General features: G+C 52.1%; 1 protein-coding gene across 1 annotated transcript in view; it reads left to right on the forward strand.

Annotated features, from left to right (window-relative positions):
• Nucleotides 1–876: 876 nt before the first annotated feature.
• The window catches only part of Liprin-gamma (liprin protein kazrin), a 158,124-nt gene continuing 136,826 nt past the window's right edge, over nucleotides 877–22,174 (forward strand). The window contains exon 1 of the mRNA XM_025298337.1: nucleotides 877–927. Coding sequence (XP_025154122.1) covers nucleotides 878–927 — 50 coding nt within the window. The 5' untranslated portion in view covers nucleotide 877. The remainder of the gene's footprint in view (nucleotides 928–22,174) is intronic.

The following is a 22,174-nucleotide window of genomic DNA, read 5'->3' on the forward strand; positions in this document are numbered from 1 at the left end:
GCTCACGCGTACACCGAGTAGGAGAAGGGCTGTTCCCGCAGAGGCTCGTTCTCGTCGCGACGCGGCAACGAACACCCGTCGCGCCGCGCGGTGATGCGCTACGGGGCGAATTTAATAATTGCGCGGATTCGCCATCTTTGTCGGGCGCGGTGTAGCGCGACGAGGCGTTAATTACTTCCACTATTACCATTTCAGATTGAATCGCGGCCGCGATGCGCCGGGGTTCATTACGCGAGCAATCTTCCTTATGAATAATTTTGCATTTGTTGTTATCGGGGGGCTTTTTCGTGGGGCGCGCTTCGAGACGGCCGAGTGGCTCAGAATACGAGAGCCGATGGTAATTTGAGTAATACACGAAGTCGCTCAAACGAGATCGCGGCGGAATGGAAAGTTCAGCGACGCGGATACGAATTGCACAGATCTCACGAATTTTTAACGCGACTTTATTTCCTTGCCTCTTCCGTTCCTTCTCTCTCCCACTCTTCCAGCGTAGTGTTGCGTTAGTATTTACGCGAGAGAGAGCTCCTACGGAGCCCTCGGATACGCCGCTGTAACGCCAAGGGCACGCAGAGGTCCAACGCCCGGATCTTCATCCTAATTATGAATGGCGTCATTCGTTCGGCCTCTCAAGTAGGGGAGACGCGCACGAACGTCCTCCTTCTCGCTCCCTCTCGTTTCTGCTCTCCTTTCCTCGCTAGACGGTCCCCACGTTATGCAGTACGCGATACGGCCGGCGTTTATAAAATGTGGGCCACTTCAGTACGCGGATCGTCGATGCGCGGATCGCATTACTCGTAGCCGAAGCATCGTCCACCTAAGTTCGCGCCACGATGATCGAGCTCGCTGTTGTTCGCCGTTCGGCCGTCAGGTTGTTCCGATGGTGCCGTTGGCTGCTTTACTACCTGTACGCGAATGTATCGTATCTCGGTGAGTGCGTGTAATTTAAGACTATCGATCTTACGAGGGATACTCGAGAGAGAACGAGAGAAAAAGAGGAAAGGGGCGAGACGAGGGTACTTTTGCACCCTCGGCGTCTCTGCACCCGCGGCGTCGTACTTTTGCAGCGCGATAAAGCTTCGCAAAAAGATAAAACGACAGACAACTGGCGTAGTGTAATTGCGGCTGCGGCGCTTATCGGCGACTCACACCGCGTCGCGGTCACTGTCAAGGCTGATAAGAACAGAAGCGCGATGTTATCTAATTGTGCACGCTCGTGTGATAAATGTTTCCATATTTTCGCCGTTCACGTTCACCCGGAACACCACAGCAGAACCGCAGCTTCGGTCGCGATCTCGCGCGAAACTCGATGCGCGCCGGTCGTCGGCCGGTAGGATAAGAAAGAGAAACAGGAAAAAAAAAAGGAGATCCGTACTTTTCTCGCAGAGAGCGCGATGACACTGATGTGATGTTTTTTTATCGCGAAGAAATATGTAACGTGATAATCGCCTCCTCGCCTTTATAACGTGCATTGCGCAAGCTGACCCCTCTCGCGAGATAAGGCTCCGTGCGGATCCGATGCGTCGTCGGGCCATCGTCGAGGAATTGGCGATCGACGCAGCTTGCGATATAATATTGCACACACGTCGCGTCGAATCGATCGGGATCGAGATCGATGATCGTTCCTTCTCTCCCGGAAGTGCGACACGTGTGATCACGGTGTCGTCTCGCGTCTGTCGCCGAAGACGCCGGTGTCTTCCCGCGTGACGACGCTGAGGCGACGTCGATATGTGCATGTCCGAGCTAGGCTCCAGCTGTCCGACCCGATAGATGCGCATGTGCTTAGATAGAAACTGGGCCGCCACTTCCCTTCGCGTTAGAACGCACTTCCGCATGCCTCTCGAGCGCGCTTCTCCAGCGGCGACGTTGCTGACGCCTCCTCTCGCTGTCTCGCCTCGCCTCGCCTCGGCTCGGCTCGGTTCGGCTCGAAACATTACTCGCCGACGAACAATATCGCGGAGCGGAAACGGAAATAGATTCGAAGTGACTGCCTCGTCATCGAGTCGGACTTGCACCGGCCATTACGTGGCCCTAGCGTGGCGCGCAAAGCGGCCTTTATGGCATATCGCTCGGGAAAAAATTTTACGATTAATGGTTCCGCTGCATTAGCCGACGCCACGGCGAGCTTCTCCATCGTTCCGTTATTACCATCGCCGCGGTATCTGGAGCATCCAAGGCGCGGTTTTTATCGTTACGCGTTGAGGAGCGCGCTCTGCGCTCCCGCGGCGTTCCTCTCATTCGGACGAAAATGATAATCGCGAGATTTCAAGCGTTTCCGAGCGCTCAAGGCGAAATTAATATTGTAAGATCTGCTAGGAGAAAGAGAGAGATAGATAGAGAGAGAGAGAGAGAGAGAGAGAGCGGGGGAGGGAAGGAGGGAGTTACACTTTTCCGAACAGCTGGCGCTCTCCGCATCTGCAATTCAAAGACGCGGCCGCGCCTCGCAAAATGCAATTCAAAGAGCTCCTCGCCGAGCGTGACAAAGAAAATAACATACATTCGCCCGTTTCTCCGTTTACGCGGTATGTCGCATGTATACTCGTGCTAGCGCTAATAACACAATGCGCGTTGTAAATTTATGTAGACAGCGTCGTTAACGCCTTGCCCGCCTTCTCTTTCTTTCCAGCGCGGCTCGCCCCGACTGAACGAACGAAGCGCGCGACGCGTCTCATCGCGTTATCACACTTAAAATAATAACGCGCGAATTGCTTCGCGCGAGTGACGTGTGAAACGGAACACGGGGCCGAAGCGCCGATGAAAACTCGGTCGAACACCCAAGGCGTGCATTTGTCGGGTCGACAAATTAATAACGCCCGCGCCGCAAATCCGACCTGTCAGCGTCGAATTGTCTGAATTGTCGACAATGAAAGATTTCCGGCGCGAAGGCGATGTGACCGGGCGACGCGGAGCGGGTTTTCACGGTTTCGCGTGTACGCCCTTCTCGAGGCCCGGCGTGTTCTAATAAATATAAACAGAGCAGGAGAGAAAGAGGCACGCAACTGCTCCGTCACAGTTCATTTGACACAGTTCTCTCTCATCAGCGGCTTTTCGAGCCTTCTCCTCATTTATGCGATTACCAGGACTGCTCACGAGAGAGGACATTCCGCGTGCGGGAGCGGCTGTTGCCGCGCGAATCACTCGAACCGGAATTATTTTAATTATCCGGAGCGAGATTTCAACGCCGAAGCGTCAGAGTCACGCGCGGCTCGGGAAAAATTCCCTTTGGAAGAAAAGGACGTAGCAAGCCGTCCCAGTTTCGCCGCTCGGATTAGCTTGCGGAAACGCTGCCGGGTGGCTATATATCGCCGTCGCGACCGGCCCGGTTTGCTTTGCAACAACGCAGAGTGCGTTTCGTTTTCGCGGTGTTCAGGAGATACAGACACACAGCGCGGACGATCGTGCTTTCGCCGATCATCAGCAGGTACACGCCGCGCCGCGGCGCGGCGGTGCAGTTGCGAGAGCATTGCGGCTCGCTTTGATTAGCGAATCCGTTGTGAACGCGCGATTAGCCGCCCCATGAGCCGCGAAGCACACAGGAACGGCGGCTCGAAAACAATCGGAAACGATTCCGGCTCCACTCAATCGAGTGACATCAAAAGCTCGTCGATGAACTTCGCTCCGCTCGCCGCTCACCTCGCGGCTCCGTCCGGCAAGGCCAGCGCCATTGAATACACACCATGACGACTCGTCCCAGGTCGATCGAGGGTTGCGAGAGTGGAGAAAGCCGCGTTTCATCGGGGTTACTGCACCGCAAATCGTTAATTGGATAACGCGCCTCCGGGGAGAGGAAGGGGGAGAGGGGTTGCGGCTTTTCTTGCTTTCTCTCGGCCAAAGCCCTTTGCCCGAGAGAGGCCGTCGTCCGCTTGCCGTCGTCGCCATCTCCGTCGCCGACGTCGGTGACGTTGAATGCGATTGATCTCGCGGGGGCGACGTGAGGCCGCGAGACGGATCACGTATGTATGTTCGTCTGTCTTGCCGACAGGAATTCAAAGTTCGCTAGAATAGTCTCGTATTTCACTACGTTTAGTGCGTCACTTAATGAGCTGAATTTCAGTTTCCGCGGAAGATCATTCACGAAAGTTTAGCTCTCGTGAGCTCTAACTTTCCCTTTTGAGTACAGCCATGACTGTTTGCGAGGGTCGCTTGATATTTCACTCTTCTCATTCTTCCTCAGGGATCTTCCGAGAAATGACGTGAAATCTGCTTATTTTTCAATACAGTCGATTGATCGTAAAAGTTGACCGATCAAGCCACGCCGATCGAAGCTTAACAAACTTTCACGCGAGCTTTGCGAACGTTCGCGATCATTTCTCAGCGAAAATATTCCAAAGACCGCGCAAGTGTATTTTATCTCGTATACACAAACACCTTGAGAAGATATCGCGATACAAGCAAGCGTCCGTATTGACGATGGAGTTTGTTGATACTGGGGTAAGAATCGGCCGGCCGATACATCCCCGAAGCTCTATTTGGTATTATGTAACTTCTCAGACTTCCTCCCGCGTGGAAGATCGGGATAAGCACGCGTCATTTCTTCCGCAAAGATCGCCATCGCCATGCGTCAGAGCCAATAGTCGCTATTCAATCCATTAATTGGATCGCGCGGAAGGGACACCCCCTATTTTGCGGCCTCGTAGACGGCACCCCTCGCGAGCAAAGAGCGAAGGGATCGGCAACGTGATTAGGGTCTCCGCGCCCACGACGCGGCGGGAGAAAATATTTTCCCAGGTCGGGACCGGTAAACACGCGGCTTTCGCGCCGCCAAGGATCGACCAGTCGGTCGTTCGTTTCAGAGGGCCGGCGAGGTGGTGTTGGCGGTGATGGCGCTTGGGGGTTAAAGCCGAAGCGATCGAGCGGCTAGATCCCAGCTGCGAGTCAATGGCGGGCTGATTGGCCGCGCGGGGATGGCGATTACACGGGCCGCCGGTGTAACTATGGGTTACAATGACACCCGTGATTCTCCAGCCGCACCCTTGGCTCGTCTCGCTGTCGACCTTGATGCGATCTCGCCACGTGGGCAGCCTCGCGGCGAGCTCGTTAGCAGCGCCGTGGCCGGTCGATGAAATTAGCCGATGCCGTTGCGACGAACAATGGTCGGCGGTGCGCGGTGATTTTCGCCCGGGCACAATGGCGCGCCCAGCGGCGAAATTGCCGGCGGAAATTTTGCGGAACGTTTATCAATCGTAAAACGCGCTGGAATTGCGAGCCGCGTCTCTGAAGCCCCGCCGTTCGCGAGAGATTCGCCGAGTCGGAGAGGGGCCAATTTATTCTCAACTTCGCCGACTGCAAACGCGGAAGGTGTATTAGCCTGGCGCTCTCGTGCGTCTTGTTTTATGACTTATTGCTGTACACAATTTTGCGTTTGTCCTATATAATAATAATAATAATAATAATAATATATATGTGTGTGTGTGTGAATATATATGTATATACACACATACACACGGTGTACGGTGAATGTGCCAATTATTGAGCGAGTATTCACACCGTGAAAATAAATTAATGAATTAATGATATACGCGTTAAGCAAAGAATCCGAAATTCTGTAGTCATCCGAACAGAACACGTTCGGTTCGTTCATTAATTCCACCAATCGCTTTCCGTTCATGTAGATGTATAAAATACCAACTACCAACTAGTAATTGGAGAAACGTTAGGTCGGAGAGGTCGGGAATCAACAAAACGGTCAAACATTGTTAATGACGACATTTATTTATAATTACTAAAACATACTAAAGTCAGGAATTATACACTCGACATAATTAAGTATCGATTGGCACACGGCGCGGTCGCGATTCGCAGGCAGAAAAATCTTTCGGATTTTCGCGGAGAAGCGACATCGCCGTCGATGGTCTCTCGAGGTGTCGAACGATCGTTACTGACGTCACGGTCGAAATCGTTGAAGCACCTTAAGAACAGCAACGCGCGTCGTCGCGCGCGCACTGCGTCAAATTATTGATATTCTAATTACCTTGGAATAATTAGGGGACACCGCTCTGCGGCGCGCGCGGTTCCTCACGGCGCGGCAGCGAAATGCATTTCCACGTTTCAGCGAGACCTCTCTGAGCCGCGGTGGCTCGCTTCATTTGCGATGAATGCTGGGATCTCACCGCTGCCAGCAGCAGCAACAGCAACAGTGGCAGCAGGCGATACACAGTAACGCCGATTAATCGCCGGCCTAACCAGCCGCGCTTCGTGAAAATATAGATTTGACCGGCCGCGCGCTATTGTCGGCCGTCCGTTTCCGCGAGCTTCGGAAATATCCGGCCGCCTATATTAAGTGGAAAATGTGACGACGCTCGGCTATATTAATCCCGCCGCTCCGCTAACGAGAATAACAAAATTTCCCTGGAACAGAGGCAATCTTCGCCGCGGACATGCGCGGCCGCACGCTGCTGCCTCGGTCGGCGATTCGTTAGCACAACGTTTGCTCGAATTTAGAATTATCTCCCGCGGAAGAGATTTACACGCGAGTCTAATTATAAGAGACACGTGCGGCGAGTCATGCGCGAATTAAGTTTCGAGGAGCGAGCTAACACATTCTTATTCTCTCGGTTAATTTCTCGTGGACTCTCCCAGATAATTTCAAGAGACGGAGGAGGTGCGGGGCGGGCGGTGGAGGGCAGAAGTGGCACTGGAATCTAGGAGGAGGCGGGGGCAATAAATCCAACAAATTGCGCAAGTTTTCCGATAGAATCGCGCCGATAATGCGAGGGCGCACAATTAGCCGAAGGTTTCTCGCGCGCACGTCGCGCTCGCGAAGCGAGAGCTCGGGCCGACGGGGATGATGATGGTCGTAGCGGACCTCTCGACGTCTCGCGACTCCGTCTTACATCACGTTACGCGAAATTGAACATCGACGACGCTCGCCGCGTGTGTTTATCCGGTCGACCGGCCGCGAAACGTTATTTACGAGAGGATCGGGTTTTTCGCTAGCGTCCATTACGGCGTAAGGCACGCGAGAACGTAACGCAGCTCGTAAATATATTTCCGAAGGCGGCCCGCCGCCGCATCGGCCAGCCACGCCGGAGGGAGATTCCTGCGCTCCACCCCCGCCGCAGTCCGGATCCCCCTGTGACGCGAGGGTGAAACCGATACCCGTGCAATTTTCTCAATTGCAGCCCCACCCCGTTCTCTCATCGATACGCATGTTCCGCTGCAGTTCGCGTTTGATCCGGTGATGTCATCGGCGTAACGAAGCAAGGAGCACTCTTTGTATTTAATTACGCGGCGCGACGACGAAGTATGGGGAAAGTGTCCGTGTTATTAACCGTGTTATTAGTAGGATGGGTGGGGAGGGAAAGATCGTGTAATTACGCGTCTCTCTGAATATCTTCGTCGAATGTCCCCTCGTTGACGACGACGACGACGACGGCGTCGAAAATAATATATCGAGATGCAGCGCACGCGTATCTCGTTCGTGCCGAGAGCGAGAATCTCCGGCGAAGCCACGCGCCTTTAAAGACTCGTTCGACGCGGCTATCGCGGCCACGTAATTGCCCCACGTACTTATCCGGCTATTAGCTCGACGGCAATAATAATAAACGCCACCGACTCGAAACAACGACGTTGATTTATTACCGTATCCGTGACCGCGAATTCGCCCCGGCAGCGCTATCGCCAATTATCAAAGTAGAGCTTTATTCAGTTAGTGGCGCTTGTTTAGCTGGCGATAAATCCGTATAATTCGATCGTGCGCGGCTGCGTCTAGAGAGGCAGCGCGTAGAGAGAGAGAGAGAGAGAGAGAGAGAGAGAAAGCAGGGGGAAGGGAGGTGAAGAAGTTACTTCACGCTCTTGAGGCTGGTGACGATTCATCGTCTCGCCCTGGCCGATAAGTGCACTCGCCTTCTCCCCCGCCAAGCCTTTACTTTCGAAAACGCCAATAAAAGTCGACGCGACGGGATCGCGCTCGCGTGACCACCGGAATTTAGTTACTCATTTAAGTTTCATTTGCGTTACGTGCCTGATGCATCCTGTGCGCGCGCAGTGCACGCCCTTCTCGTCTTCCATCCTTTCGTTCTTTCCCCCCGCGGCGAGAGGGCCGATGCATCGCGCGACGCACGCGAGCGCAAGGACGACCGGCGTCGCGTCGGCTCGATAAATCGGTCGATAGGATATTATCGGGCCGCACAACAACCACCCTTCTTCGCGCGTAAGAATTTCACTGAACGTCGCGTAAGTGAAATTCCGCGGCTTCGTGCGATCTCTCCCCGTACACACGTACGAGTACGTACGGCTCACCTCTCTCCTCCCCCCTTCTGCTTCTGCTCTTTGGCAGAACCCTCCGTGGCCGGTGAATTCACTCGTGAATCTTTTCCGTTCGATTTCCGCGTAATTTGCCGTCGTCGGATTCCTCCGGCTGCGCTCTCGGGCGAACGGCCGCGCGAATATTCGCCCCGCGAGATTTGCTCGGTGGCGACATGACGGATACGCGCCGCGCGTCTTGCTCGATCAATATTTGCAATGACTACACCCTATCTTTCTTTTTCCTTACTCCTTCTTTTTCCTCTCTCTCTCTCTCTCTCTCGCGCGCGCGACGACAGATCGGCGTTCGCTTCGGCTCGCGATTCGCCGCGAAGGAGAGAATTCACAGAGGAGCGTTTGATTGACAGCTAAGAAATGATACAGGCACGACTCAATCGGCCAGATATATGAAGCGCTCGACGGCAAAAAAAGTAATTAATTTCTTGCCCGTGCGTTCCGCTCGATGGCTTCGAAATACTGTATCCAGCTGAGATTGTATAGCGCATGTGTGCGCGTACGCGCTCATACACATACACACACACACACATACATACATACATACATACATACACACGCACATGCGCGAGCGCAACGTCCACATGAACGAAACGCAGGCGGTATTATATGAAGAAATTGCACCCGAGCCTCTTTGTCTTTGGCTGCCTGAGATTCTGAGGAGAGCATCAGAGAGCGGAGGATATACATTCTTTGATGTCTTATCCTTTTCATGGTGCTTCGACACTTTCTGTTTTTCCTTTTTTTTTTTTTTTTTTTTTTTAATCAGTTTTGTGCATCCGATGCTTTGTGGCAAAATATAAACGCGAAACGCGCGTTTGACGGTTTAATAACGGTGCGCTCGCTGACAAAAGGAGAACGCGTCGAATAGAACGGAACTTCGCTCGCACGTTTCAGGCGCATTGGCACGAGAAAGTCATATCGAGTACCCAGGGCATTAATATTAAGCGCGGGGGGAGAGGGAGATGTGTCATTTCATCGAAAATTATTCCGGTTCTTTGTTTAATCCGGCACTTTATTATCGGCTCACGCGCGTGCGCTCGCGCATTCGCGACCGCCGCACGCCGGCGAGGTCGGCGGTCAGGTAGGAAATAATTCACCCTCGTTCCTTCCCAATTGCAGTAATACCTATCGCTTCGCGTTAACATTCAGCGCAATGCAATTTAAGCGGCTTCACTTAATAATTTGCGATTGAAGCTTTTATATGTGCACGATATAGGCGCGAGATGGATATGGATGCGCCTCGTGCCTGATGAAAGCGTATATTTGGGGAATGGCGCCGGATGGAATATTCCTCGCCTGTCGGCGCCGAGGACGCTCGATTGTTGTCTCGATGTTGTCTCGAAACTTCCTGCGGCCTGATCCGCTTTCCTCTATCTGAATTGATCGATTGCCTGTCAAATATTTCTGAGCCGCTCTCGAGAGAGAGAGCGCGCGCGCGAAACAGAAAGAGGAACGGAAAGCGAAAGGATCGACAGTTTCATCGTCGTGATCTCGAGCGCGAAATGCAATTGGATTGAATGCAAATGTAGAGCGGATGTCTTGATATCGTGGAGAGAAACACTTGGCTAACCCTGCGCGAGAGATCGCAATCGGTCCATTTTAAACGGGGCATTACAGCTTTATGGCGTGTTGCGGAAACGCGCTTTATGGAAATACTCGAGTGTTTTCACCGCTGCTTATCGTGCAGAGGGGAACAGAAAAGAAATGAAGGGAGAGCTCAAGTTGAAATTTCGCTTGTGCGCGTGTACTTTCCAAATCCCGTTCAAGAGTCTCAACATGTAAAATTATACAAGTTCTTATATTGTTCTGTCTCGATGCGGCGAATGATTACGTATTCTCATTTTCTCCACGTCCACGTTGAGAAGATTTGTTTTGAAAGATTATTTTACATCCTGTTATCTTAACGTTCTGTCTTCATCTCATCCTTAATCTTATTTTAATAAAGCAAAGCGTCAAGCAATTACGCGACTTGACTGCAGATGAGTTAAGTACGCGATAAGCAGATAATAAATAATCCATTAAAAATTAATGGAATTGAATAAAATGACGAGTTCGTTTTTCTTATATAATCTCTTTATTTACATACTATACTTTTCAATCGACGCAAGAAACTCTTGTAATTTCAGACAAAAAGGAAACAATGGAGAAAAAATTGTACAGGCAATAGTCGCGTTATCTAATGACGTGGCGCACACAAAAAGGAACATTAATTTCATATATTAGTATATTTGTATTATATAACATATTATATATATTGTGTAATTCCAATGTGATATATCGCTTCCCATCTCGGCTTTCCGATGCGACGTTTCGCTTCTCATTGTTTTGTCGCGGCATTTCGTGGATGCTCGATCATCGCACTGACGCTCGCGTACACGCTGTTCGATTGCAGAGCCGCGTGTTAATTATGCTGACGATGCTGACGAGAGTCCGATTGATGAATGTTCCAAGAGAGTCGGCGAAATATTTTAGTCTCCCGACGCGCGAATTGTAACAAACCAACCGCCGAAGGTCGTCTCGCTCTCCATCGATCACAACATAAACAATACCGTCAGTATATATCCCGAGCTTCGAAAGCTCTCGTAAACATAATCTCGTGCGCCTCGCTACGTTTCGGGCCGACGAGCGGGCACCTCCCCGCGAGGATCGGTGAGTTAGTCGTCTTGTTTTCGTTGTTTCGCGACTCTTGAAAACATCTCAGCGGGCTCTTGTCGACTTGATTCGCGTTGATTAACACGCGTTTCTCCGATCGAATCGTATTCACGCGAGTGCCGGTGTCAGTGTCAGTGTCAATGTCTGTGCCACGACGAGGTGCAACCGGGATGCTGGATCGGCAAGCCAGGACGCAGGCAGCGCTACATCATATATTTCCAGGTATGTAAAATTATTTATTGTACAGGTTGTTTCCGATCGCGCAATTGACGTTTGACGAATTTATCGAGAACAAAGAGACACTCGAGTCGTCGAAATTTAGAGCGGCATTAATAGCCCGTCGTCCTTTGATAAATTATCGTTTGACGATTATAGTTTGATGAATCTCCGATTACTCGCCGCTCTATGCCCGTACTTATTTAATATATAATGCGAAAACTCGCTCGAACGACCGTACAATGGTCGTTTATGAATACGAATTTTGGTTGATTATTCTATCCATCGAAAATCGTACAAATGATTGACAGCTAATGAATGTTTTACCGGCTTTATGCTGGTAATAATGCTCCTTGAATTTTCCCAATACTTTGTCCCGATTGCTGTTTGCCTTCTTATCGCGCCGAATTTTAAACCAAAATTTAAACAATTTAAGCTAAAGAACATTCTTGAACGCGCAATCAATTTGCATTAATCGTCTACCAATTTCCGCACAAAGGAACGCAGATACGCTTCTTTGTTTCCTTTTAGGTTACATTTTTGCTCATGCCCGTGCTATTTCCCCGGCTTATCGGGACTCTCTATTTCTTTTTTCCTCGCATAAAAGCGAAGCGTCTTCGGATGGGGGGAGGAAGAATGTTTCGAGCGGCAGCGGAAGCACCGTTGCAAAATCGCGCCCACGGTGAAATCGATAACCACCCCCCGTCTTGGCGCGCGCGTCGCTCCGCTCTAAAAAGTATGTCAGCCAGCACATCGATACGGACGATGTGAGGTCGCCTTAAGTCCAAAGTTGTGTCCCCGCTTCGCGTTTTAAGTCGCGTCGACCGTGTAATTTCGCGATCGTTAGGCGCATGTAAAGCTCACGCGAAACGACCGGCTGCGAAGCCGTACGGCCGCGCCGGCACCGTTATATTAAGCAAATACGTCCGACCGTATACCGCGACCAAATTACGCCCGGGAGATCCTTAATATGCATAATTTATAGTGATTCCGTGCATTTTGCGCGTCGCGCCGCGTTTGCCGTTCGCGTCGTGATTATAGCTTGCTCCGTCCGTCGACATGCTGTTAACGCGTGTATCGCTCGCATTCCGGGGGGCAAATTTCGGACGAGCTTTTCCCGGACGCCGCATTCCCGAGCGTCGTCGCTCGTCGGAACTGGCCAACTTTCCCAATCGTCGTAACGCCCGCTCGTCGAAGAATCGATCGGCAGCCGCGTTATCGTCCGATTATCCGGAAATCCCTCCCGTTATTACGAGATTAACGCGCGCAGCGAGAAAGACAATAACTCGCCTCGCGGATAACAGCCGGGGCGCAACAATTTGCGAAGGCGCTGACGTTCGAATCTAGTACGTATTACTCGCTGTATCATGAGAGCGACCTACTCTCGATTGTCGATCCTCTCCCCTCTCTTTCTCTCTCCCTTTCGTGAGAGAGAGGATAGAGAGAGAGAGAGAGAGAGAGAGAGAGAGAGAGAGAGAGAGAGAGAGAGAGAGAGAGAGATACCTCTTTGGTCTCGCGCGCCTGACAGAAACCAGCCGCGTTTGGATCGCACAGGCGGCATTTCGCGATAGGCTCGGCGCTCATTATGAGCCGGATAGCGGTGCCGTGTCTAATACGTAGCCCTCGATATTATACGCCCTGTCTACAGGCCGTCCGTAATCAATATCCGCGATTCGAGCGATGCCCATAATTAATTTCGTAGACTGAAACCTGAGCCGCGTGATTAGCGCCGTATGCGCTCTCGTCGGTTTGTACAGCTCTTAGTTTGTGGCGTATAATACCTATATATGTACATATATATATATATATATACATATACACACACGTACACGTGTGTACGTCGTGAGGGTTTAGCGCGTTAGTTTCGTCGATGGTGCGGGAATCACTTTATCAGGAACGCGACCCTCACTTAGGGCGGGAGACAAGGTGCCCGGATAAGAGCGTGCATCAGATTCGCGACGGTATAAGGGAGCAGCATCGCTTTCAGCGATAAGAGACTTTATTAACGAGAGGCACGCGAACGAGCGACGCGAGCGTGCTCGCAGGATAGAGGACGATCCATGTGTCAACGCACTGTTCAAAGCGCCTCCTCCTCGCTCGTTAGTGACTTACGGCGCGACGTCGTTCCCTTGCTTCTCGCGGTGCACCAGAATTCTCTCCGGCGTAAAAACTGTGTCACGGATAGTTCGGCCCCGTCGGCGACTCGGCGTCTTCTTCTTTTTCTTAGTTTACTTTTCTTCTCGTGTAATCCGCTTAGGACGTTGTTAGTGTCCGCTCGCGCTGAAGTTGGAGGGAGGGGAAGGAAGAGAGCGCAGGGGCGCTCTCTTTCCCGTGAATTGACATTAATGGAATATTATACGCGTTTATTCGGAAATGTTAATGGAATACGAAGGAACGAAGTGAACGAGTTCCCCCCGCATCTCGACGCTAACGTTGACGGAATCTTCCGCGGCTTAACGGCTTATTCACGTAAATATTTTCGTCGCGTCACATTTATCGCGCGTCGTTTTTCCGGTGTCCTCCTTCTATTCATCGTTAGCTCCGTAGAAAATTCGCGGAGCGTCTCTCGCGGAGGCGAGGAGACTGTTTACAGGGGCAGCACAATGATTTTCTTGCAAAGAGTTGTTATGTCGATGTAAATGCCGAGTGAGACGGGAGGAAGTGGGCGCGAAAGTAATTAAAAGTTTGCCATGTTGATGAGCTTTTCAGACGGCGCGTCGTGACATCGTTCGCTATTCCGGGAACGTCCCGACGCCACGACGACGAGGAACTTCGTGAAAGAAAAGAAGAAAGAAAAATCCGTTACGACCCGGTGTCTATCACGCAAGAATTTCGTCGCAATTAAGCGTTTATAAACACGCGTGTATACACGCACGCGGGCCTCGTGCCACACCTCGCAAATTTATCGTTGCCGCCGAGAAGGTGTCCCCGGGCCTCTCGGTGTTGCATCAACGGTGTCTCCCGACGAAGAACAATATTCATTAAATACCGCGAGGATGTCGCGCTGACGACGATGAGTAGAGCCGTTAATGTCGCGCGAAGCGACATTAAACGCGAACGCGCTTAATATCGAGTGTATAAAACGGTCGCGATTCGTCGCGAATTTCGTCAAGTACCTTCAGTTCACGAGCATTATTCCCCGAGATCGTTTTTCACGTCCGATCCATAGAAGGGATAGCGACTTCCGCTTCTCATCGATCCTCGCGTATCTGCATTCTGCTCCGTGGAATTCCAGTCGAAACTGCGGCGGAGGAACGTTGGATATTGCGACGATGTTGCAGACGGCTTCGCGAATAAAATATCCGTCAGCGCATGAATATTTCCAAACACGTCTGCTGATGGTAATGACGTTGCGATGTGTCGAAATATGCTTCCGGACGCAGTTTTTCGGTCGCGATATCATGTATCATGTATCTGTTTCTCCTCCCCCCTCTCTCTCTCTCTCTCTCCGCCCCCTCGTTACCTTTACCTCGTCCTCCACCGAGCGAAATTTCCACACGAGCCGTAATTAAACACGTTGTGTTCCATAAACACATTCGCGATGTAGAAGTAATTAAAAGTTTTGTCTATTGACGAACTTCGCGTCTGGATACCGCGGCGTTGCGTCGCTCGCGACGCTTTCAGGAACGTCGCGACTCCGTGGCACGCGCAGCGATTGTCGTTGACGTTGAGATTTGTTTGTTACCGGGAGGACAAGTGCGACACAGCGAGCACTGTACACAGTAATCTCACTAGCGGGGAGTACTAGAGACGCACACCGGGGATGCGTGTGAGCAAGCTCGATGCGCGCGCTCTTCGCGTTAATCCGAATGATTCATTGAAATCCAGCAGGCGTCCCTGCGTTGGAAAAGAAGACAAGAATTGCTCGAATTTGCACGTGAACGTCGCATGTGACAGCGGCGCGACAGCGCGCGCTGGCTCCACGTGTGAAAGTATTATTTACGTGCCCGTTGAATAATTAAAAAGATTGCGTGTGTCGTCAATCTCTCCCGGGATATCGGAGAGAGGCCGGCGACTTTGTCAGCCTGCGCGCGTTTTCGCGTATAAACCATCTATGCCCGGCTATTCGCCGGGGATTTTTTCGTGTACACACACGTAAAGGTAACACACACATACGCGCGCGCGCGCAAGACGCTTCAGCGTGAAACGATGACTGAATGCGTCAAAACCAGCGCATCATCAGTCGGGTCAGCGGTCTGTGACCCACTTGGGAAAACGCGTGCCGGCGTCTCGTCGAATAATAAAACGCGCCAAATCACGCGAGAGAGCGAGCGGATCGAAGTGGTGTCGCTGTCCAGGAGCCCCGGGTTCGCGCGGCCCCGACCTGGAACGGCGTAGTTAAAACTTTTCAGCCGGAAGGAAAAATAACGCGCGACCGCGTCGCGGGTTCGTCAGTATCGCCGGCAAAGTTCCCGCGATTCGCAGCTGGCTAATACATAATGGCACGATAACGTGAGTTCTCTCTTTACCCCAGCTGCGAACAAAAGAATGTCTTATGAAGAATAACGAGGGCCTCGGAGAGGAAGAGAAAAAGAGAGAGAGAGAGAGAGAGAGGGGGGAGAGAGAGAGAGAGAGAGAGAGGGAGAGAAAAGATTGCTTTAATTCCAAACGATTTCGACTTGGCGGAATCGATTTATCATCTTCGACCACGCGGGGTCGAACAACCGCGAAACTCTCGATCACCGTTCCAACAATTTCTGTATTTCACCGACAAGAAATATCGCCTCGCGGCCCGCGGTACACGGAATAATTGGAACCGTGAAATCCGAGTCTGAAAACTGTGAATAGCTGCAACCTCGTTTGTGATTCAGTTCTTCCTTTTATTCACGAGCGGAAGTACGTTTCTGAATATATTGTGCTTTCGGTCGATCGGAATAACGGAGAGGGAGGGAAAAATGATAATAATAATAATAAACATATTAATGGAAAAGACGTCGCATTTTCGCACAAATTTATTTATTTCAAACGCGCAACGCGCGTGTGCGTTTCCATTCGCCGCGTAACCTCGCTCGCGCGAAAGAGACGCGCGAATTATTCGGAATCGATTATCCGCGAAAATGAGGAATGCGACTCTCATCTCCCTCTCTCTCTCTCTTTCCGTCGCGCGCGCAACACCGCAGTACACCGCGATCAAAATCAACTTCCAAATGATAATTAGCTGCTGTCTCGTCGGGCTTCCTTTCAAAAAAAGCGGAAGAAAAAGATGTCGTGGCTGGAGAGCGCGGTGCAGCGGGCGAGAGGGGGTGTGGTGGTGGTGCCGCATTATCAGTAGCCGAATCTGTGGTCGATATTCACGATAATGTCGGCCGGTATGACGCGGCGCACAAAAAGGAGACAAATGGAAGCGGCGGGCAAAGGGGAGAAACGGGGAAGAAAAAAGAGGAGCGGGAAAGCATCGCGGCGATGGCCGTGCGGAGCCACAGGTATCCCGCAGAACTGCGCGCGACCACCCTCGGTCTGCCGATGTGTACAGGTTGTTTCACGAATTCCGCGTCGCAAGCTGCCTCGTTTTCGTCCATCGTCTTCTCTCCCCCCCCCTCTCTCTTTCTCTCTCTCTCTCTCTCTCTCTCTCTCTCTTCCTCTCTCTACTCGTTCCGGAACTTTATCGCCCGGCGCCGTCTGTCACGCGCTATGCGCGCATGGAACACGCAGCCGCCGCAATAAAATCGGCGTATAGCGGCGCCCTCCGACGACTGACATCGAGATGGGGCGGAACTTTGTGTAAATCTAATGTCACGTAAATATTCCTCCTCGCAGATCCTTGTCTCCTTCTCCCTCTCGCTCCTTCAATTTCTTTCTCTTTATATCTCTCAATGCGCGGGACACATTTATACTATACCGTTCGTTTATATACTCCGTGAGCACTTTATGAAATGGGCTTCCTCGGCATACACGGTAATGAAATAGCCTCGTAAAACTTAAAACTGTAGACTCACGTTTACTGTCTCAATAGCTTATCTCAAATTTGTTTCCTTTTATTATTAGCGCGATGTGACTGCTACAATATTGCAACATTTTAGTCTTGTCTTTAAATTTTACGTCCTTGGAGAGCATGCTCTGGAATGGACAATAAATGCTTCATCATCATCTCTATTTCATCAACTTCCTCTCTCTCTCTCTCTCTCTCTCTCCCTCTCCCTCTCTCTCTCTCTCTCTCTCTCTCTCTCTCGTGCATTATGGTTATACGCTGTAACACGCGTTATTCTCGCCGGATGTAACGTTATGATCCTCATTATCAGCGTTTGCGGTTGCGGAGCGATCCTTTCGAGACTCCCAATGCACGCGACCACCGCAGGGGGCGGGTTATCGCCATCGAATGTTGCTAATGTTTACAGGCACCGCATATATCCCGAAATGCAACAGTCTCGCTCGTTTAACGAGAGCCGACTAAACGCCCCGCGCTGTCGTCTCGTGCGCGACGAACCAACCGCGCCGTAATTCAAGGACACAGAACACCCCCGACGATACTTCGCCGCGCGCGTCTCTCTCCAAATTTCTCTCTCTCTCTCTCTCTCTCTCTTTCTCTTTCTCTCGCTCTCGCTCTCTCTCTCTTCGTGCAGTCGAATACATTTTTAATAAATCAACTGTCCCGCTCGTCCGCCTCGACCAACCTTCCTTCCTTCCTTCCTTCCTTCCTTCCATCCTCTTCGCACTCTGCCCTTTTCGCGCCACCCTTCGTCCTTTCTCGCCTCCTACGCAGTGCTGGATTTAGATACGTACACACCCGTGCGCGCGAAAATTTTTCCAACTTTAATCTCCGATCCCACACACGAGAGGTGACAATGCGCGTCTGACGCAGACCTTCCGACCGACCGACCGATCGATTCGTGTGAACCGCGAATTGAAGTCAACCGATCGTCCGAAATTAATCGCGAGAACAGCATGACTCTCGCGCGCTAGACAAATGACCGCGCGCGGTGTTTATGCGAAAATATTGCCAACTCCGCGGTGGGAGGAAGCGCCGACACGAGTCTACTCTCGCCGAATGAGACACGGTAACACAATGCGCACTGCGTGCGCGCCGAGAAGCAAGGTTCTCCTCTTATAATAGTATATAACAGTAAGACAAGCTTGTCATTTATCACGGCTCGCTCTCCTCCGTCTCCGCCTCCGCCAAGTGGAGAGGCCAACACGCTGACAGGCTCGCGAAAATAAATTGGCGTAGGGTGTCCTTCGCCTCCGATCCAGCCCTGCTCGCGCGAGTCGGCGCGGTGTATACGCGTGCCATGGTCGCCCGAGCACCCCCTCGCACCCGCCGCAGTATTGATCCACGAGCGTCCCTCGCGCCGCGCTCTCCATCGCTTCCGCCAGGTCGCTCGGGGGATGGTAACGGAGCGGCGCGATGGCGAAGATGGGGAACGGACGAACGCGGTGCGGGGGTTCGCTCTGGGGCGAAGGGGAGAGCTGCTGGGGAACCCAAACCGAAACCCCAACCCCGCAAACTGAAGCGAGCCATCCCCGCGGTTCGCTCTTTGCCCTCCTCGGCCACACCGTCCCGTTTCATCCCTCGGGCTCGCACCAACACCCACGCGGACGCCAATACGTGCGAGCGTGCGCCTAGGCGTCTATTCGCGCGTATCTATATATATGTTTGTGTGTGTGTGTATGTGTGTGTGTGTGTGTGTGTGTGTGAATATGTGTGTGTGTGTGTGTGTGTGTGTGTGTGTGTGCGTGCGCATACGAACGCTCGTGCGAGTACATGCGGCTGCACGTAAACTGAGGCGTGCAGGCCGCACGATATTTATGAAATTGGGATGACCGGCTGTGTATTGCTAGAGAGAGAGAGAGAGAGAGAGAGGGGAGAGAGAGAGAGAGAGAGACGATTTCCCAGCATTGAGCGAATACTCGGCTGTAAGGAGGATGAGCGAATTGTTGAAAGTATTGGCCAAAGGTGAATACGCCCGCCCGTGCGCGAAACGGGTCTAATTGAAAAATTCGCTTTTTCCAGCGGAGCTGGAGGAGGCTTCGGAACGGGCTTCGGATTCTTCGCGAAGTAGCCGCGCGTCAAGTGAAAAATGTCACCGGGCTCGATGGGGGAGAGGGATGTTCCTTGGCTCGCTCGGCCGATGTGAAATCTCGAATGATCATTTTCGCTTTCACGCTTGCGAAGATATTCGTCGGCTGGGGTGCCTTCCCGCTGCGTATTCCTTTCCCTTTTTCTGTCTCGCCGCGCGTCGAGGGAAATTTCCCGGACTACGATAAAACTCGAAACACGCGTCACCCTGTCTCGGCTACGATTAAAAAAATCCAACGTCTCGCTCGTCCGCTCATTCGCTCGCTCTCACTCGCTCGCTTGCGCGCTGTGACGTTCGGCATGGCTGCGTGTCCTACCGACTGACGAGAAAATGAGAAAGGGCGGTCGCGCGGTGGTCGGGGCTGCTAGCTGCGGAGGAGGAAGCGGCGGCGGTGGCGGTGGCGTTGACGGAGTTGGGGTGGCGGAGCGAGAGCGAAAGGGAAAAGCGTGGAGAAGCGCGTCCCGCGCGTTTAACCCCCCGAAAAAGAAATTCATCGTGAATCCACTTTGAGAGAAAGCGAGCTCTCTCCGCGGGGCACAAAGGGTCGGAGTATTGTTTACTCTGACATGAGCAGGTAGTGGGGGTGCAGGGAGCGGTGAGTGCAGCGAGGGATTGGCTTGTGGGGGTGGTTGGCTGGAAGGAGAGAGGATCGCTGAGAATTCGACCACGCGATAAAGGGATGACAACGGTGCCGCGCTCGAGTTGCCAGAGCCAGGCTGTCGCCTCTCTTCCTCCCTTTTTCTTGCCCTTTCTCTCTCTTTCTCTCTCTCTCTCTCTCTCTCCTTTTCATTCTTGCTCGTTTTTATTCAGCGGATGAAAGGCGCGCGCAGGGACGACAGAAAACGAAAATGAGAGACGAACGTAGGAATTTGAATTGAGGTGGCCGATTATATACAGTCGCGAAGTCTTTTGTCTCCCGCGACCTCCTCGCTGCGCCGCGAGATGCTCTTTATGCATCTACTTCCGTCTTTCTCCATTCCTCTCCCTTTCTCAGAGGTAAATTGCTTATTAGACATCGCGATGAATCAGTGCGGCTGACGAGCCCTTTGATCGGAGCGCCAGGGGATCGCGAATTCGACGTGGAGCCAATCGCGGCGACTGCGATATCCGTGATTGCGTACATTGTCCGAATTGTCCTCGCAGAGGACAATTTGGACAATATAGTTGCGCGGCGCACGTAAATTCAGGGTCGTCTCGAGACGGGAATTTTGAGGACGAGGCGTCGCACCCCGGACAAGATGGAAATGAAACAACGAGATCGCAGGACTGAAGGACCCTCCGCTCTCTTTCTGTTCGTTTGCTGAAGCGTTTTATCGTCGGGTGCCCCTCAGTGGAAGTTGTACGTCCCTTCCCAGCCCCTCTCTCTCTTCTTTCGCGCGAACGTCTCGTTTCTTCTTAATTGTCCGGAGCGTTCCGTCAGAGAGAGGATCGAGTTCCGTTCGCCACGTGTGACGTGAACGCAATCGGATGTAATAACGGAGAGCAGTATAAAGTGGTCGGCGGAATTTCCAGAGAACCGACCGTTCTCGTATTTATTCATGAACCCCTTGTTTCGCGGCCTCCTTCCGGCGGCGATAATTAACGGGAAATTGCTTGTAGAGCCCTTATATTTACTCGTCGAGCAAAAAGTGCGAGCTCGCCGGCGCCGCTGTGCATTATTATCGACTGCGTATCGGAGTCGACTTTCCTCCCGCGATGCGAGTTTAATTTCTTGCCCGTTTGTCGAAACTTTGTGAATCGCCGCGTTAAATATTCCGGTAATTGTTCCAATAATTACTCGGACTTTCGAGACTGAATTTTCGATGAGGCAACAATCGCGCTTCGGCTTGAACGGAGCGGCCGGCGTGGAGGTTCCATTGCTGCGTCCGCGACTCTACAGATTCGTTGCCGTTGGAATCGCTTTCTGGAAGTTTCGCTGATTGAATCCTCTTCCGGAGTGTATCACATTATGTCTTCGGTAACTCGCGTCGGCCGCGGATGAGAGACACTGGCAACTATATCGCAGCGGGCGATATCGATTGCGGACCTCATTTCGGAAGCCGATATTTATGTAACATCCCGTGCGCATGTGTCAACGAATGATTGTTCGATCCGTCGATGTTAATGCAATCATTTATTCCACCGGCTATTGTCTCGGCGGCTTTACAATTTGTCGCCGAAATTACAGCATCGATACACGCACGGATCAATATACGCGTCTCTCGCGAAAGAGAGAGAAACCGGCCGATTGTTTTTATGTATGAACCGGCGACCACAACGCGCGCAGGCGACCCGAGCGCGCCGTCGTCATCTGCTAAATCGCCGCATACATTAGACCGACGAAGCACGTCGTTCGAATTTAAGCGCGGCATGCATATTTATAAGCGTCATTTTTCCGCCGCCGTCGCTACCGCCGCCACCGCCGCCGCCGCCGCAAGTGGCTAATTTTGTCGACATTTTTGCCGCGAAGTGTCGCACGAAAACGCGGGATTACGCGCGTTTATCGACGACACACACCGAGGCCTTGCGAAGTTAGCGGCGCACCGAGCTGGGAATTTCGGTGAAAATCACGCGGCATTCACTAATTTGATCCACAATGATCTGTACCTTTCCTCCTGTCCCACCCCGTGAAAGAGAAAGATCATTAGCAAATATCGCGCGAATCAGGAAGTTTCTCTCGGAAAGTTCCTCGGATGAAAGAGGAAGAAGAGTTCAAGTACCTCGTGGATTACAACTGACGACGTAATTTCCGGCGGGACAGCGCGGCATTGTTCAGTGGTAAACTGCGCTTCCGCTGCATTCGCACGATTTTGTCCGAGAGCTCAACTAGACGGCTAATTGTTAATCGATCGTCGAAAGGGCGCGTACCTCGTGGCAATGGAGATCACAATCTCCGGGGCATGGTGCGAATTAGTTGCAGAGAGTTGCGCCGAGCGAGATATCGCTCGGCGGTGCAATCCGCGATGCGTTTCAACGACGTTGTCCAAAACATCACCGTCGGCCCGGTGACTCCCGACCGAACGTGGAAACGGAAATTGCAATCTTGGCCCCGA

This window comes from Harpegnathos saltator, unplaced genomic scaffold (assembly GCF_003227715.2).
Source record: "Harpegnathos saltator strain DR-91 unplaced genomic scaffold, Hsal_v8.6 scaffold213, whole genome shotgun sequence".
In the NCBI taxonomy this organism is placed as follows: Eukaryota; Metazoa; Arthropoda; class Insecta; order Hymenoptera; family Formicidae; genus Harpegnathos; species Harpegnathos saltator.